General features: G+C 41.9%; 1 protein-coding gene across 1 annotated transcript in view; it reads left to right on the top strand.

Moving 5' to 3' along the window:
- The window catches only part of LAMC1 (laminin subunit gamma 1), a 98,526-nt gene that overhangs the window by 63,037 nt on the left and 17,946 nt on the right, over positions 1-17,543 (top strand). Inside the window, exons 3-15 of the mRNA XM_016224622.2 lie at positions 362-492; positions 2,314-2,480; positions 5,249-5,437; positions 6,230-6,347; positions 6,934-7,032; positions 7,129-7,265; positions 7,886-8,008; positions 8,096-8,285; positions 8,602-8,714; positions 11,177-11,398; positions 11,512-11,700; positions 16,246-16,491; positions 16,995-17,148. Coding sequence (XP_016080108.2) covers positions 362-492; positions 2,314-2,480; positions 5,249-5,437; positions 6,230-6,347; positions 6,934-7,032; positions 7,129-7,265; positions 7,886-8,008; positions 8,096-8,285; positions 8,602-8,714; positions 11,177-11,398; positions 11,512-11,700; positions 16,246-16,491; positions 16,995-17,148 — 2,078 coding nt within the window. The remainder of the gene's footprint in view (positions 1-361; positions 493-2,313; positions 2,481-5,248; positions 5,438-6,229; positions 6,348-6,933; positions 7,033-7,128; positions 7,266-7,885; positions 8,009-8,095; positions 8,286-8,601; positions 8,715-11,176; positions 11,399-11,511; positions 11,701-16,245; positions 16,492-16,994; positions 17,149-17,543) is intronic.

Here is a 17,543-nt window from a genome sequence, read left to right on the forward strand (position 1 = left end):
TGGCAGATTTGGGGTGCGGATACAGGCTGGAGAGAAGGGACATGTGTATTGAGGATCTCATATACGTCAAGCATTTAGAAGTATATTTCATTTAACTCTCTCAATAGCCTGTGAAGAAACTAGTATTATTCCTGCTTCTAGGGATTCGGAGTGGTACAGTAACAACTTAGATCAAAGAAAGGAAGAATCAAGAAAGAGAAAAATATCAGGAAACTAAAGGAACTTTGAGTATTACAATCGAGTTAATGCTGGAAGAGGACATGAGTTAAATGATACATTCACTGTTTAGAAAATTTTGTCACATTTGTGTCTCTTATCTTCAGTCCCATTGCCTATTTTTTCTGTTTTTGTTTTCTCACAGGAGTGGGTAACAGCCACGGACATCCGAGTGACTCTCAATCGCCTGAACACTTTCGGAGACGAGGTGTTTAATGACCCCAAAGTTCTCAAGTCCTATTATTATGCAATCTCTGATTTTGCCGTAGGTGGCAGGTAAGTAAACTATTAAAAACTTTGACAGGGATTCAAGCTTTGGTTTAGAAGTGAATGCAGCAACTGCTTACAACTATATGAATAATGTTAGACCTCATTATCGTGGAAACACAGTAGTTAGGTCTTCTACAACCTTGTCAGATCAGCACACTTCGTGAATTCTTACTGAGAATTTAAGTGCAAAGCTCTATAATGGGCACTCTGAAGCTACTGAGGAAGTGTAAGACTGACCTGCACCTACTGAGAAGAACTTGACCTTCTAGGACCCTACAAATGAATGGGGCAGGCAATGTAAAAATACGTGAAAAATTAAATACTAGTATAGTCCCGTGTTTTAGATAAAAAGATGCCATATGCCAGAGAAAGCTAGAAATGTCAGGCTAGAGAAGCAGATGGGCTCTAAGCTGGGTCTTGAAGAATAGGTAGGATTTGGATGAGTGGGGAGGATGTCTGGGTTAGGTACAGGAGGGATAGACATGTCATGAACAAAAGTTTAGAGCTGGGAGAGTATAAACCTACTTGACTTCAGGAAAATCTCTTATATGAATTTGTAGAGTCGTAAACCAGAGAGTTAGATTGGTGGCCAGAGACCTATCTACAGGCCACACAGCAGGAAAGAATCTTGAACTTACATCCCCTGTATTAAACTATGAGCAGAAACAGTATTTTTGCATGCAGTGTTCCTGGTATGGATTCATGCTCAGTGAAAGTTGATGGAAACTGTCACCAGTGAGAAATCATGTAGTTTTTTTTGCGGTAGGGCTGTGATACCAGGATTGGGAAGATTAGTTGTGGGCATGTATGTATGAGTAGAGTATGCTCGAGAGAATCTCTATTCTTGTTGTGATGCTGTGCGAGCTAGGTGATAGCTCACAAATACCCGACATTAGGGTGGTAACAGTAGAATGGAAAGCAACATTTAGCTGCATTTTATTCTGAAGGAAGAATTATCAGGATATAGTCAAAGATGATTGTAAGGTTTAGTGATCAGGAGAATGGTGGTACCATTAACAAAGTAAATGAACATGAGCTAATTAGGGGAGATCATGAGTTTGGTTGTAGACATGTAAGACTGTAAGTCATGGAGGACATCTAATTTGTGCAGCAGTCAAGGAGTTTGGAAGAAACATGAGAGCTGGAGACATAAATTTGTGACTCATCTGCTTATGCTGTAGATGTTTCAGAAGTGTTTGGGTGCATTTTTAAGTGGTAGTTGGAGCTACGGAACTGATTGCTATCTTCAAGGAAGCAAGTGAGGGAAACATCAGCGCACCAGAGCGCACGTTAGTATTCATGGGGATTTCCATGAGTTCGTAGTAGTTCATGGTTTTACCTGCATCTGGGAGTCCTTCAAGGTTTCTTACCCCAAACAACCTGTTGGAATAGCAGGCCCCCAGGGAGAGACCCATCTGGTGGTGAGGTATCCAATGTCTCTTCAGATCAGAAAAGCTTTAATATCATTATGGCAGATAATTGCTGACATAATTATTGACTTGTTTTGTGCCCACATAATCCTAGGCACATGAATAAAGCAACTTATTGATCCTCCCAGCAACCCTGTGAAATAGACATCATCATTGTCCCTATTTTGCAGGTAATTCACAGGGTGGGGCTCGAACCCAGGCAGCCTGGCTCCAGAATCCATGCTATTCTTAACCAGTGCACTTGGCTGCCTCCTGACGCACACACTTCAGGAAGTGGTGCTACAGATGTCCTCAGATATTGTTAGGGACTTTCTTCTCGTGTCTGGTTAATGCCCCATCCCCTATTAAATAAAGCTACCTTTTTTTTCCTGTTGGATTTTTCCTCTTCTCTCCCCAGGTGTAAATGTAATGGTCACGCAAGCGAGTGTGTGAAGAATGAACATAACAGGCTGGTGTGCAGTTGCAAGCATAATACCTTCGGAGTAGACTGTGAAAAGTGTCTTCCTTTCTTCAACGACCGGCCGTGGAGGAGGGCGACTGCCGAGAGTGCCAGTGAATGCCTGCGTGAGTGCCCCTTGGCGCCAGTCCGTTCACTTATCTTGGAAACTTCCAGGGGTGGAAGAAGGAATGGGGGGTGACTTGCATTTATGCCTCCTTGAAAGGAAAACAATGTAAGGCAGTGCTTCTTCCATAATTTGAGAACGTAGGGCAATCAACTGCATTCAACATCAAAGGCACATCACAGATGAGGGCGATTGGCTGTAAACATAAACTGTGCTGGTTGTGTGTTTCCTTCCTGAACACACACCCCAGAATGGGAGCAGCATCCTCAAGGCTGGGCACTTTGCTTAGATCCAAGTTCTGGGCCAGGGTAGCCTGTTCTAACATATGGATTCTCTAGTTTTCTTCTTTGTTCTTTAAAATAGTCTTCCAACTAATGCTCATTTACTCAAGAGCCAAAGGTTATTGATTAATGTGTCAGTTACAGTGAGTTCTAGACTAAGACTGCCATTCGAAAGCTTATTTATCCAAATTATTTTTCCTTGATCTCACGGAAGGGCTCCGTGGGGAGAATTTTCTTACTCCCCTCATGCAGAGGCAGGTAGCTCTGGGAGGAAGAGTAGATACTGGGACAGTGCTCCTAGGAAACAGGGACTGAAGAAGGTAGCACATTGTTTATTCCTTTACACCGTCTCGGTTTATTGCGCACAGATAGGGAAAGGAATCGCAGGAGAAAGGAACTATGAAACCATGTAATTGTGACTCGCCAAGGACTTAGGAAATTTTTAAAGCAGCTGTAATTTTCTTATGTCCTTACAAATATTCCTTATCATACTCTCTTGGGAATAAATTGAATAAGAAAGAAGACACTGTGAACTTGGAGGAATTGTTGGCAGAAGCCTTGAGAAAGAATTGATATCTTAACTTATGATTAATTTTATTAGCTGCCCAGAGCAGATTTTCTTACTCATCTTTTCTTTCCCTCAACAAATCCCAGATTTGCAGATTGATTTTATAGCCGCCTCCAGCATTCCTAAACAATTGCTTGAGCCTCTTTAGTTCTTTGACTGAACTCTGTAGTATCCAGTGTTGGAAGCTACATGACAAAGGCTGGCAAAAGAAAGAATGAAATATTCCTAAGATGTGCCACCTAAATAAATATCAACATGTGTTTAGAAAGTGTTCTGTTTAATGATGTAGTCATATTTAGAGGCCGCCCAGGAACATTATGAGAACAACAAATACACTAGATTGCCAGCTTGCCACTAGCAGATGAGCTAAGTACTTTAGCAAAATGACTTTGATGGGGAGCTGAGTTAATTTGTTTTCCTCTTTGGTCCCTTTGGCACTGTCACCCCTCAAAGAACAAAGTTTTTGGAGGTTGTGACAGTAGTCCATTATTGTCCGGGTGCTCGAGCTACGGAAGAGAATATGACAGCTACCTTCTCTCTTACCAGCTGCTGATGAGGGAGCCACAGCCTCTGCTTGAGCTGTGGGATAAAACAGATTTTCAACCAGTGTGCCGCAAGAATTTTTAAAACATACAACATCTATTTAGTCATAGGCACTGAGTCTTTCCCTTATGTTGTCAAATAAAAAAATGACAGCAGCCAATACAACAATAGCTGTCCAGTGTAAGTAAATCAAAATTATACCTATTTTCTTTTTCAGATTGGCAAAAAATATATTTTTTGGTGTACTGCAGAATTTTAGTAATTAGTTTTTGTGCGCCATGAGATGAAAAAGGCTGGAAATCACTGGGTTACACCAGTGGCGACCCGGGAATTGTTCTGGCTCCCGGTCTCCGAGCACCAGACTGTTTAGGTGGGATAATCTAGGGGATCTTGAGGGAAAAGAAACAGCTACTGAAGAAGGGAAAGGGAGCTATAAAAGTTATTTAACACAACTCTAATTTTGGTGCCAGTGATTAGAGTTTCTAAAAAATTTTCAAGGATAACATAAAAGAATTGATTGTAAATAAAGGAAGAAAAGAAAATGTGTATATTCAAATATTTTAAAACAACAACCTCCTGATCTATCTGAAATTAAAAAAACCTTTATGTAGTACACAAGGTACTGCCTGTATTTTGGGCAGAATCAATAATTCTGAGAAAACCATCTGAATATAAATGCAAGAACTTCTGTGACTACAGGTACTTGTTCTTAAACTATGGTTGTGCCCTGTCGGAGGTGATATCGTTAATTACTTCACAGATGACCCAGTTGGCACTGTGACTCCCCAGTGGATTGGATGTATCTACTAGATCCAGATTTCTCTTTAATTCTGCTTCCATCTGCAGAATCACTAATTTTAACCCATGTGTCTCAGGTTAGCCCAGTCCGGACATGCAGGTAATCTGGCACTTTGCATGTTAGAATCTTAATGTATTTGAATCACCTGAGGCCTGAAACTCAAAGGCGAATTGAAGCCTGCCTATAGGCTGGCAGCTTGTTCTTAGAGTTGGGATTAGGATAAATGATAAAGATTCAGAAAAACTGTGATTGGACTTGGCTTTTACTTGTATATGAACAATTACCTGGCGATTCCTTCCTAAGTACAGGAATTCCTTGACTTTTATGATGGGGTTGTTTTTGATAAGGATGAGCATTTCCTAATAAGCTGATAACCTAGGTCTGTAAAGCCTTTACTGACATAGTTTTTCTTTTCCTTAATGAACAGTGCATCTAGTGGTCATTTTTATTCTACCACCACCTGTTACAGAGATGTGGGAAATTATGGTTTGGGTTTTTGTTGGTTTTTTTTTGAATTTTGTAAAAACGCTATTCATAAGGAGCATGGATCTCACTTAACTCCTGTGTTTGGCCGACAGCCTGTGACTGCAATGGTCGATCACAAGAATGCTACTTTGACCCTGAACTATACCGTTCCACTGGCCACGGTGGCCACTGTACCAACTGCCAGGATAACACTGACGGCGCCCACTGTGAGAGGTGCCGGGAGAATTTCTTCCGCCTCGGGAACACGGAAGCCTGCTCTCCATGCCACTGTAGTCCTGTTGGTGAGTGACAGGCAGTGTCTGCTTCAGCCTGACGGGTTGAAAGACACACACAAAATAAGCATTCCGTTTCCCCAGAAAATAAAGCTTAGGCGTTTGCACAGGTTCAGTATGGAAATGTGGCATTACTGTAACGTGAGTGATTCAGGATCTGCTTGTCCTCCCACCTCTACTCTCTTTAACCACATTGGACTTTCAGGTGATTTTCTGGTGCGTATCAAACTGGGCTTGGCCTGAGTAATGGTTTTTTAAATAATTAGCAGCAAGATCCTAAGGACCGTTTGAACTTGACTGTAAAAGGTTAGCTTCTCTGTGAGTTCTTCCTTGTGAATGATATTGTTTAGTCTAAAATCCTTAGAGAGCTGAACTGTTTCATGTTAGTGTGTGTTCCTAGATGTGGTAGGCTCTTAGTGCATTCTCTTCTCTCAAGAGGTTGACATTTGTATTTGTTGTTCGTGCTGGTATATCCTTAAATTCTAAGCATGACCTGCAGGCGTCTGTGCTTTCTCACAGAGGAGTGACTAGCCTTGTCTCCACTGTACCACCGGGTACAGAGTGACTTGTTAGTGTTTTCAACATTGATGACTAGGGGGGATGTCTGGAAAGTTAAAATGTGATGGCTTAAAGGGGTCTGATTCTGAGAGAATTCTGATTTAAAACTTGATGTTTTCTCTCCATAACCATCCAGAGATTATATATTGGTTTTTAGTCGTTGTTCTTAGTTACCAGTTTTCTTTCTTTGACATATTAGTGCTGCTGACACACTTGGTGGTTGACAAGCTTTATAAATTTTAGGTTCCCTCAGCACGCAGTGTGACAGCTATGGCCGTTGTAGCTGCAAGCCGGGAGTGATGGGTGACAAGTGTGATCGTTGCCAGCCTGGATTCCATTCTCTCACGGAGGCAGGATGCAGGTGAGACCTTTTAAAACCAAAACAAGGGGCAGAGCCTGAATGTAGCTGATTCATAATAATAGATCTTGTGGCTTATCCATAGCAATATAAACATTTTCCCCCAAAATAATTGTCAGCAAGATTCAAGACTTCTGGCTGTAGCCCGGCCGGGCGTGGCTCAGTGGTTGAGCATCAATCTAGGATCCAGGAGATTGCTGTTCGATTCCCAGTCAGGGGTGTGCAGGAGGCAGCCGATCAGTGACTCGCTCATCATTGATGTTTCTGTCTCTCTCTCCCTCTCCCTTCCTCTCTCTGAAATCAATAAAGATATAGTAAAAACAAAAAACAAAAAAAAAGACTTATGGCTGTAATGATGACCAAGGATTAGTGTGTACAGAGGTTAAGCAGAGTTTTTCATATTAAATGTGACAGGTAACCTCGATTGAAACCAGACCCAAATACAAAAGTGACATTAGTATTCATTTGGCTCTATTGGGTGGCTTTTTAAAAAATTATTAACATGCAAAGCAAAAGATTGACTTTAAGAGTGGAATTTCTTTGCTCCCGTCTCTTCTCTCATTGTTTTACTCATTTTTCCACCCAACAGGCCATGTGCGTGTAATCCCTCTGGCAGCACTGATGAATGTAATGTCGAAACAGGACGATGTGTTTGCAAAGAGAACGTCGAAGGCTTCAACTGTGAGAGGTAGCTCATTCTGTCTCGAGCTGTGTTGTCTTGTCTTTGTTACCATATTTCAAGTACAAAAAAAAAAAAGCCTGATTGTATCTTAATCTTTTTCAGATGCAAACCTGGATTTTTCAATCTGGAACCATCTAATCCCAGGGGCTGCACACCCTGCTTCTGCTTCGGTCATTCTTCTGTCTGCACAAATGCTGTCGGCTACAGTGTTTACCCCATAACCTCGACCTTTCAGTTCGGTAATTTAGACTTTTCTTCCATCCCCTAGAAACGTGCGACTAGACTTACAGTATTTTTAAAAATCAGTAACTCTCAGAGGATTTTTTGATGGTGGTAACACTTCATGTTTTTTAATGAACGTGATTTTTTTTAATTTGGCTTTTTTGGTTTTTTGGGGTTTTTTGTTTGTTTTTGTCATCCTATATATTTTTTTCTGTGCTTAGTAATTTTTTTTAAGTTCTTTTTTCTAGTTGACATGCAATATTATATTAGTTTCAGGTGTACAGCATAGTGGTTAGACATTCATATAACTTACAAAGTGACCACCTCGGTAAATCTAATACCCCTCTGACACCATACATAGTTATTACAATATGACTGACTATATTCCCTGTGCTGTACTTTATGAAAACATACACATGGGCTTAGAATTTACCATAGTTACGTGTTACATAAAATAAAGCAAAACATAACTTGAGGGGTATAGCATATATAGGTTCTGTTGTAGGATTCATTTATTCCAAAACTTTCATTGCTGTCTCTCCCTATACTTTCCGTTTGTTGTTGTGGCCCACAGAGGAGGTAAATTCAGGGCATTTACAATGTAATGGCGCTTGTGTGTTTCGTCCTGTGCTTGTAGATGAGGATGGGTGGCATGCAGAGCAGAGGGACGGCTCCGATGCATCCCTGGAGTGGTCCAGTGAGAGGCAAGACATCGCCGTCATCTCAGACAGCTACTTTCCTAGGTACTTCATTGCTCCTGGTAAGTGAGGCTGGAAGGCAGTGTGGCTGAGATGCGCTCCTCTGTGGCCTCATTCTCACATCCTTGCCCCATGTGTCTGCATTCCAGCCAAGTTCTTGGGCAAGCAGGTGATGAGTTATGGTCAGAACCTCTCCTTCTCCTTTCGAGTGGACAGGCGAGACACTCGCCTCTCTGCCGAAGACGTGGTGCTCGAGGGAGCTGGCCTGAGAGTGTCTGTGCCCTTGATCGCACAGGGCAATTCCTATCCAAGTGAGACCACTGTGAAATATGTCTTCAGGTAAGTCCCTCTTCGTTGTAAAATCTGACTTGACCCGAATTGTAGAAGTGGTTTCTTTAACTGAGCTTATCAGGCCTCAAGGCGAAGGTTGAAGGAAAACTTAGGGGTTGTCTGGGGGCCTTTGTCAAAGGAAGCCTTCCCTGTGTTCACCTGTATGTACCCTTGCCACCTCTACTGTCCGACGAGCAGACCGACCTCTGACTTGGTTATATTGTCGGAGCATTGTGTTGGTGGTGGCCTAAATGAATAAGAAATGCATTTTCGGACCTCAGAATTGTCCTTACAGAAGTTAACGGAGCCGCTTCTTTCTCTCCAGACTCCATGAAGCAACAGATTATCCTTGGAGGCCTACTCTTACCCCTTTTGAATTTCAGAAGCTCCTTAACAACTTGACCTCTATCAAGATCCGTGGGACATACAGTGAGAGAAGTAAGTTATGATAAAATTCAGGAGAGCTATTTAACAAGATGATTAGGTTGAAAGATCTGTACTATGCAAAAGGGTATCTCTAAAGTCCTAATACTGTAACACTGATCCTAAAGAAGTGATATAAACTACCTCATTATACATGAATTATGTATAAAAATAATGTATTTTTAAATCACTTTTAAGAACCTGGAGAAAATTTGCTAAAATTAGTAAATACTGTAGTTTTGTAATGGATAAGCCTATTGTGATTACATTATATATAAATAGATTCTTCTAAAGTTTCTAAATATAATTTTACTCGCTCATATGACTTAACCTTTATTTCTTTTTATTTACTGCTCTGTAATTCTCAAGCCTTTAACCATTGGCTAAATTATGAAAAATTATAAATTACTGAATGAACATTTGTTATAATTTTAGATAAACAAAGCTGTTTTAAGTATGCCTTTCAATTTTTTTTTCCTTATAAAATTTTTTATTTTAATGAAGACCTTTCTGTAGAAAGGTAGAACTCAGGGCAGTGGAGAGACTGGCATCAGCAGCTTGGATGTGTTGATTTTTTTTTTAATTGAAGTATAATTGACGTACAACCTTATATTAGTTTCAGGTCATGACATAATGATTTTATATTTGTACATACTGTGAAATGATTGACACAATAAGTATACTTAATGTCTATCACCACACAGTTACTTAATTTTTTTCCCTTGTGATGGGAAATTTTATCATTTACTGTCTTATTAACTTTAAAATATGCAATACAGTGTTATTAACCATAGTTGCCATGCTGTGCATTACATCCCCACTATTTATTTATTTTATAACTGGAACTTTGTAAATCACCAGTCTTTGTTCTCTGTAGCGATGAGTTAAATGTTTTTGTTGTTTTCTCCTTTCTCTTTCTGTTTTTAAAGGTTTCATGTGTGAGATCATGCGATATTTGCTTTCTCTCTCTGACTTATTTCACTTAGCATAATGCCTTCAAGTTCTTGGATGAGTTGATTTTGGAGATGCCTGTATGAATCTCCAGATGAAAACGTCTTATAAGTAGTAGTTAGAAATACGGATGCGGGACTTAGGAAGAAGCTAGGACTGGATATCTAGAGTTGGTTGTCAGTGTATGGGCAATAATTTTTAAATTTGGAAACTTGGAAAAAAGAAAAGAACATGCAATTCTGGAAACATAGTTATTTAAGGACCATGCCCTGAGCCTCAAGAGGGAAAAATAATTTTGAGGAGGGGAAACAATTAACAAGTTTAAGAAGATAATGCCATTGGATTTTGGATTGGGTGACTAAGGAATCGCTGGTGAGGTTTTTGGTGTGTTTTTTAAGAATTGTTGAAACTGAAATTAGAGTGAGTGCTTTGATAATAATTTGAAGGCCAAGAAGTAAAATAAAGGTTATTTTTTAAAGAAGTTTAGCTATAAGGGAAGGAAAGAGATGGACTATAATTTGGGAGTAGGGACAAGATGAGAGGGAGAAAGGGAGACTTAAGAATGTTTAGAGTTGGAAGCACATTAGCCAATGGAAAAGTATCTCATGATCTAATTGTGGAAAAACCCCATAAACATATTAAAAGTTAACTAAGTTCAAGGCAGTCATAGAAGAGATATCCTTCAGCCTCAGGTTGTCAGTTTCTAAGAATTATATGAGCAGCCAATGATATTTCATAACATGGGGAAATACACTTGAAAGATAGACTGCCAGAGCCAGGAGTAGGATGGAAATTAAGGGAAGTATGACATAATCAACACCTTCCTCTTCCATGGGATGTTCCAGCTAAGACCATGACAGGCACTGTGGGGTTGGATGAATCATTGGTCTAAGCCAGTGTAAGGCTTCCTCTGTTTTTATTTTCTTCTGGAAAGGGGACAGCATTGTGATATATGGCACAATGGCTTTGTAGTAATTGCACACTTGTTGAAGTAGCCCAGAGTATTAGAACTTGTGTGCTTATTTTTGCTGTTTTGTGCAAAGTAAAAAGTATATAATTGAGTGGTACTTGTTGACAGGTGCTTTCTTATCCTTGAACTTTACAATCAGTGCCTGCATGCCCACTTTTGTCACAAAAGAACAAAAACACTGCTTAATGATTCCAGACCTAAACTCTTCTTGTCCTGCATAGTCTTGCTCTTCTCTCTTCTTGTCCAAGATTATGGTCCAATGCCTTTCATTTTCTTTATTGGTGATTGGGAGAACTATAAAATCCACCAATCTCGGGTGTGTGTGTCTGTGTTTAAAATACACGATTGCTATACTGTTATTCCAGACACAGCACCAGCTACCACATGATTGTTCTAAATGCTATTTTCTACTTATCTTCTCCAATAAATTAATAAAACTAATGGTTGCTTATCTCTGGAATTTTGGGTCTGGTTACCCTTTAATGTTATTGACTTTTCATGAGCTTTCGGAAAACAGAAGCTAGTTCAGTGATTCTCTTTCCCACACTCCACGCAGGTGCTGGATATTTGGATGATGTCACCCTGGCTAGTGCTCGACCTGGGCCTGGGGTCCCTGCAACTTGGGTGGAGACCTGCACCTGTCCTGTGGGATACGGAGGGCAGTTTTGTGAGATGTGCCTCTCAGGGTACAGAAGAGAAACTCCGAGTCTTGGGCCATACAGTCCATGTGTGCTTTGTACCTGCAATGGACACAGTGAGACCTGTGACCCTGAGACAGGTGAGCAGATGATCTTTGGGGACTGCTAGACCTAAGGTCTCTTCAGCAGATGGGTAGGAAATGAATGCTCATTGTCTTACTTGCCTGTTTTCTCACACCCGCCCTCCAAATAGGTGTTTGCGACTGCAGAGACAATACAGCTGGCCCCCACTGTGAGAAGTGCAGTGACGGGTTCTATGGAGATTCATCCTCGGGCACTTCCTCTGATTGCCAGCCCTGCCCATGTCCGGGGGGCTCAAGTTGTGCTGTTGTCCCTATGACGCAGGAGGTGGTGTGCACCAACTGCCCTACGGGCACCACTGGTGAGCCTGCTCTTTCTACCTGCTTGCAGTGTCCATCCTTTAGAAACACCATGAGAAAAGGGCTTTGGGACTGTCTGGATTTTTTTTTTTTTTTTTTAGTTTGGCGTAATCATTACAATTTTCCTAGTAGGCAGCATTTTAGAGGAAACAGATTTATTATAGATTTACTAAATGCATATCAAATACTAATACTAGCTAATATATTTATGACTGGCTCCTTTCCTGCCTCATTAAGCCTCACGAGCCTGTGAGGTAGGTTCTGCTACCATCTCCATGTTCCAGCTAAGAAAACTGAGACACGGAGACACTAGGTTTCATGACCAAGCCTGCAGCTTGTCATTGGAGGAGCTAGACTTTCAACCCAGGCATTCTGGCTCCCCAAAATGATGACCACTACAGTATACTCCCCCTCATAAGATGAGAACCAAAACTTGGTTTTTAGTTTGTGGGGCTGTTATCCTGGGCTTCTTGATATAAAGTGGTAATTAATTTTTTTCTACATTCTTTCTCTAAACTCTTCTTTCAGTATATCAGAGCCCATTCCATTTAGTTGGGAAAATGTGTTCATTTTTTAATAATTTTGGATTGGCCAGTGTTCCCATTCTCTGAGTTTCTTTCTTTTTTATAAAAACATAAAACTAGATCTTTCCTAGCTACTCAAGGAACTGCCTGCCCAGGCTGGCTGACCGAGGAGAGCAAGGCTCACTGGTGACCGTTTTTCTTCTAGCATTGACTTCAGCCTCCACGTAATGGAGAGCTTCTGGCCAGGCTTCTGATACAGCCTTTGACTCCATTACAAGCCTTTTGTTCCAAAGATATTGCTACAGAGCATGAAAACAAGTGAGAAACCAAAACACTGAGCTAATGATCTGTATCTCTTGTGTTTCATCAAAACATTCTTTAATCATTGGGAAACAGCCAAACACCTCATCTTTCTTCCTGTTCCACTGACCCCTCCCCGAGCGCAAGGGCATGCAACACAGAGGTGCGGTCATTTGCTTAAGATAGTTGAGAAAATAAGGAGTGGAAACTAGTGTAGAATTTTATATTTTTGACTCCTTCCTGTGGCCTAACAGAGCCTCACGCAGACAGACTTCTTCAGCTTCATTCCCCATCACTCGGCCCTGTCCTGCTGGGCTTCTTGTCATCACTCAGATGTGCCAGACTCTTCGACCTGCCACATGCTCTCCTTCAGAGTGCTTACGCCACTCACTCTCACGCAGACCTCCCTTTCCTTGGCCACCTCCTGTCTCCTCGTGGGATGGGGTCGAACATCACTTTCCCAGGAAGGCTTTCCAATGGACCCTCCCTGCCCTCCCACCCCAGGCTCTTAGTGCCCTTTACTTTGCTGTCATAGCATCTAGTAAGTATCCCATTTATAGTATCTGTTCCTGGATGTACTTAATATAATGTTTGATGGTAGATCCTGTTACTCATCTTGTTGTTTCATTGGGTAGCTGGCAGTTGCAAAGACAAAACAGTTAAGCATAGTGGGCCCACTCTCACGTCTATACTAAACATTACCAATGGTGGATTGAGACTGTTTGGGATGCTCTAATGAAGAGATGAAGCATAAAATAAGAGATCTTGGGAAATGTTATAAACATGTTGGTCACTGATCAGGTGTTTCTCACACAAAGCTTGCAAAATAGATTTGTTTCATTAGTTATCACCTGGCTGGAAGGGAATGATCTATAGCGGTTCCTGCGGATGTTAATCCGGGTGTAGCTGTCTCTGAAAAACAACATAGCCCCTGTAAAACATCCGCACTCGTCAATCCTGCATCGTGCTTTGCTTTGCTTTCATTGCTCTCTAACTATTCGAGATTTCTATGTTTATTCCTTTGTTTATTGCCTGTCTTCCCCTCTCCTTCTCTCCCCCCCAGTTTAAGCCCCATGAGAGCAGGGACTTTCATCTGTTTTATTCACTTTTGTACCCCTGACACCCAGAATAGTATTCAGCATTTGTATTTGTTGAATGAATGCAAATATTTATTGAATAAATGAGCAGAGATTGCAGATACAAGTAAGATGCTCTTCATTAGAAGACTACTGAAAAATAAAAATAACTCTTGATAATCATTGAGATCCTAAAATGTGGTTCGCATTCACACTTAATCTTTAAAACAATCTTTTGAGGTAAATTACTAATAACAGTCTTTTTCAACCAATTTTTGAGTACATGGCATTGGGAATATAAAAATGATTAAGGATGGCCCCTACTCTTCAGGGGCGAGAAGTATGGAAGAAGCAGAGATAACTTTCATACGGGGTGGTTAGTTCAGATAGAGGGATTACACAGCATGCTAAAGATATTAGAACACCTCTCCCATTGCCAGGAAGGATGATAAGGAATACCAAGGCTAAAAAGGCATATAACCTGCCCAACACCATATAAATAGTACAGTCAGAACTTGAACCTCCATCATAGACTCTCAGACAAAAGGGTCGATGAGCTGTAGCTACCAGAGGGTGTTTTGGAGCGAGAGCTTTCCTTGGGCCACCATGTAGCTCTGTTTTAGGTTTTTCACCAGATTTTTTAAATTAAGTTTTATTCAGAACAGGTTTCAAGACATTTTAAATGTGGATCCTATCTAGAATAGCTAAGTTATCTAATGAAAAAGCAGAACTGAACTGCTGTCTTCATGCTAATCTGAACATGGATCTCGCTGAGGGCCTGGTAACTATTTACAGCAGAGACCAGAAGGCCCCCAGCTTCCTCTCCCCTCAGCATCCTGTTTCTCCCTCTCCTGCCCCAGCCCAGCCACATTTCCTTTGGCCTTGTCAGTGGTCTTGATTAGCCACCTGCAGCAGTCAGTGTCTAGTCCTCAGCTGACCCCGTCTCAGCAACACTGGACGCTGCTGACTGCTCACTTTGCTCCAAACATTTCCTCCTCTTGCCTTTTTCGACCCTTCCCTCTCCTTGGTTCCCTCCTACTTCTCTTCTCTTGGGTCTCCTTTGATCATTTGATTCTCCACTTCGGGCTTTCATGTCAACTTTTCAGTCTCCCCTTAGGTGAGCAGACCCATCTTTAGGCTTCAGAGCCTCTCTGTGCTATAGTGGCGACATCTGAATCTTCAGCGCTGACCTCGCTATCCTGAGCACCGGCTGCCTCCTTGCCATCTCCATTTGGGTGCTGGGCTGGAAGCCTTCTGGTTATCCCTACTCCTCCATTCTTCATCTGTCTCCACCCTGACAAGAACTGCATGCACCACCTAGAATAGCAGCCTCCCTGGTGAATGCAAAGTATTTATTCCAAGGCTCGCTCTCTGTAGGATCCTCATGGTTTGGTGATCTTAATCAAAGTTCTCAGCTCCTGGCAGGTGGCTTTCTCCAAACAGCTCTTTCTAGTAAATTTAGACACTTTTAGGTTCTGATAATTGCTCCCTGCACCCACCCCCTGAGGCCCAGGTTATGGAGCCCGTCAACCCCATGGTTACTGTCCAGGTACTACTCTCCTGTGGTTTCCCTACACTCTGCCCGTAATTCCATACATGGTATCTTTACTAAACTCTCTTCAAGTCTTGCTGATCTGAATCTGCCAATTCTTTCCTGCTGTTACCTTGATTCAGGTCTCTAAAGGAGCCTCAGATTTAAGCAAATCCAAGCTAAATCTTTGATTTCTTCTTTTTCCTATTCCAACCCTGTTCCCTCGCCAATCTGTTCATCTCAGTAAAAATACTACCATCCACCTAGTTGCTCAAGCTAAATTCGTAGGCATATCCTCGATTCTTCTTTCATTTCCCAAAGCCATCAGCCAGCAGCTGTTACTGGCTCTGTCTCAAATCGACCACTTTTCACTTCTTCCGCCGTCACCACCCTGGTCCATACTACTGTCATCTGTCCCTGCTTCACAGAGTCATGAGTTTTGTATGCGGGAGAAGCCCTGAATTCTGGCTCTGTCCCTCTCATTTGATCAGCTGTTTGGTTGTGGGCAAGTTATTTAAACTCTCACTGTTCCCTTAGCTATGATAGAAGTGGGTGGCAGGTGACGATCTCCAAGTTACCTTCTGAAATGCTCAGATTCTGTACTAGTTGATGCTGCTCTAACAAGGATTAGCGAACACCTTTTATTTTTTAAGAGAATGATTCTACTCTGTTGTATAAGAGATTTGTGGTATCAAGAGTGACCTTTCATCTTTCTTAATGCCATCAACAAGAACAAACATATGAATGTGCCATCCCTTGGGAATGGAAAGGTTAATAAACCCTGAGCCCAGCTCATTTACAAAGCACCTTCCGTGTGTGATTTCAGGTAATCCTCAGAACGTTTGAGGTGAAGTAGGCAAGCCAGGTGCTACTTTCTAATGAGGAAATGGAGATGCACCCAAGGTCGCTCCACTGGTTCGGCACAATGCCAGGACTGCAGCCCAGCTCTGTCTGCTCTCCTAGGCTGGTGCCACGTCCACCGCACCGTGTCACTTCCCAACAGACGGTTACACTAGACTTTGTAACCAGTGGTAATTTGTAAGCAGGCTTTGAAACCAGTAGCACTGGAAATATCTCAGTCCTTTTTTTGGTAACATCTGGTTATCTCTTACCCAGGTAAAAGATGTGAGCTCTGTGACGATGGCTACTTTGGAGATCCTCAGGGGAAACATGGGCCTGTGAGGCTTTGCCGGCTGTGCCAGTGCAATGACAACATCGATCCCAACGCAGTTGGCAATTGCAATCGCCTGACGGGAGAATGCCTGAAGTGCATCTATAACACCGCTGGCTTCTACTGCGACCGGTGCAAAGATGGATTTTTTGGAAATCCGCTGGCTCCCAATCCGGCAGATAAATGCAAAGGTGATCAGCCACCGGCCAGGCCAGATGCTGTCCCACTTGTACATATTCTGAGAACTCACTATGCGGTCGTTCTCTTTAAATATTTACAATTATTTGTTCCAAAGCAGCACCACTCAATAGAAATATGTGCGAATCACTTATGTAATTTAAATTTTTCTAGTAGAGACATTCAAATAAAGAGAAACAGGTGAAATTTTATTAATATAGTTTATTTAACCTAACATATCTAACATATTAACATTTCAACAAGTCACCAGTAATAATACATTATTGATATGCATGTATATTGTTTCCCCACACCAAGTATTCAGAATCCAGTGTGTATTTCACATTTCCAGCACATCTCAGTTAAGAGCAGCTACATTTCAAGTGCTTGATAGCCACAGGTGACCCGTGGCTACTGCACTGGACAGCACAAGTCTAGAACCTATTTGTATAGTTTATATTTTCGTGTTTCTCTTGGGTGAGTTGCCTGTTTTGCTGTATCTGTCTTCCTGCCTTAGCCTGCGATTGCAACCCCTACGGGTCCTCGCGGCAGCAGAGCGGCTGCAGCCCTGTGACCGGCCAGTGTGAATGTCTGCCTCATGTCACCGGCCGGGACTGTGGAGCTTGTGACCCCGGATTCTACAACCTGCACAGTGGGCAAGGCTGCGAGAGGTGAGGTGTCAGGTGCCTTTGGTAGAAATAACCTTTACTTTTTTTATTGTAAGATGAACTTTTATGAGTTGTTGCTGGCTTGACTTCGTTCAGGAGTTGTTTGAGTGCCTGATATGGGCAAGGCTCCCTTGGAGGCAGTACTGTAGAGCTGTAATTAAGTGAATGGGAGAAAAGAGTGGAATGCAGTGGTCCCAGCTGCGTCAGTGTCACCTGCACCTGAGCAACATTTTTTAAAAAATACATAAATTTCAAGGTCCTTTCTGAGATGCTTAACATCAGACCTTCCAGAGTGGCAATTCGGAAATTCTTGTTTTCAAAGCTCCTGGTTGGTGGTATGTGGCGCCAGGTTGGAGAGCCACAGGCAGTGGGTTTAGTGGTGGAATTACAGTGTTGGT

This window comes from Miniopterus natalensis, chromosome 19, assembly GCF_054644295.1.
Source record: "Miniopterus natalensis isolate mMinNat1 chromosome 19, mMinNat1.hap1, whole genome shotgun sequence".
In the NCBI taxonomy this organism is placed as follows: Eukaryota; Metazoa; Chordata; class Mammalia; order Chiroptera; family Miniopteridae; genus Miniopterus; species Miniopterus natalensis.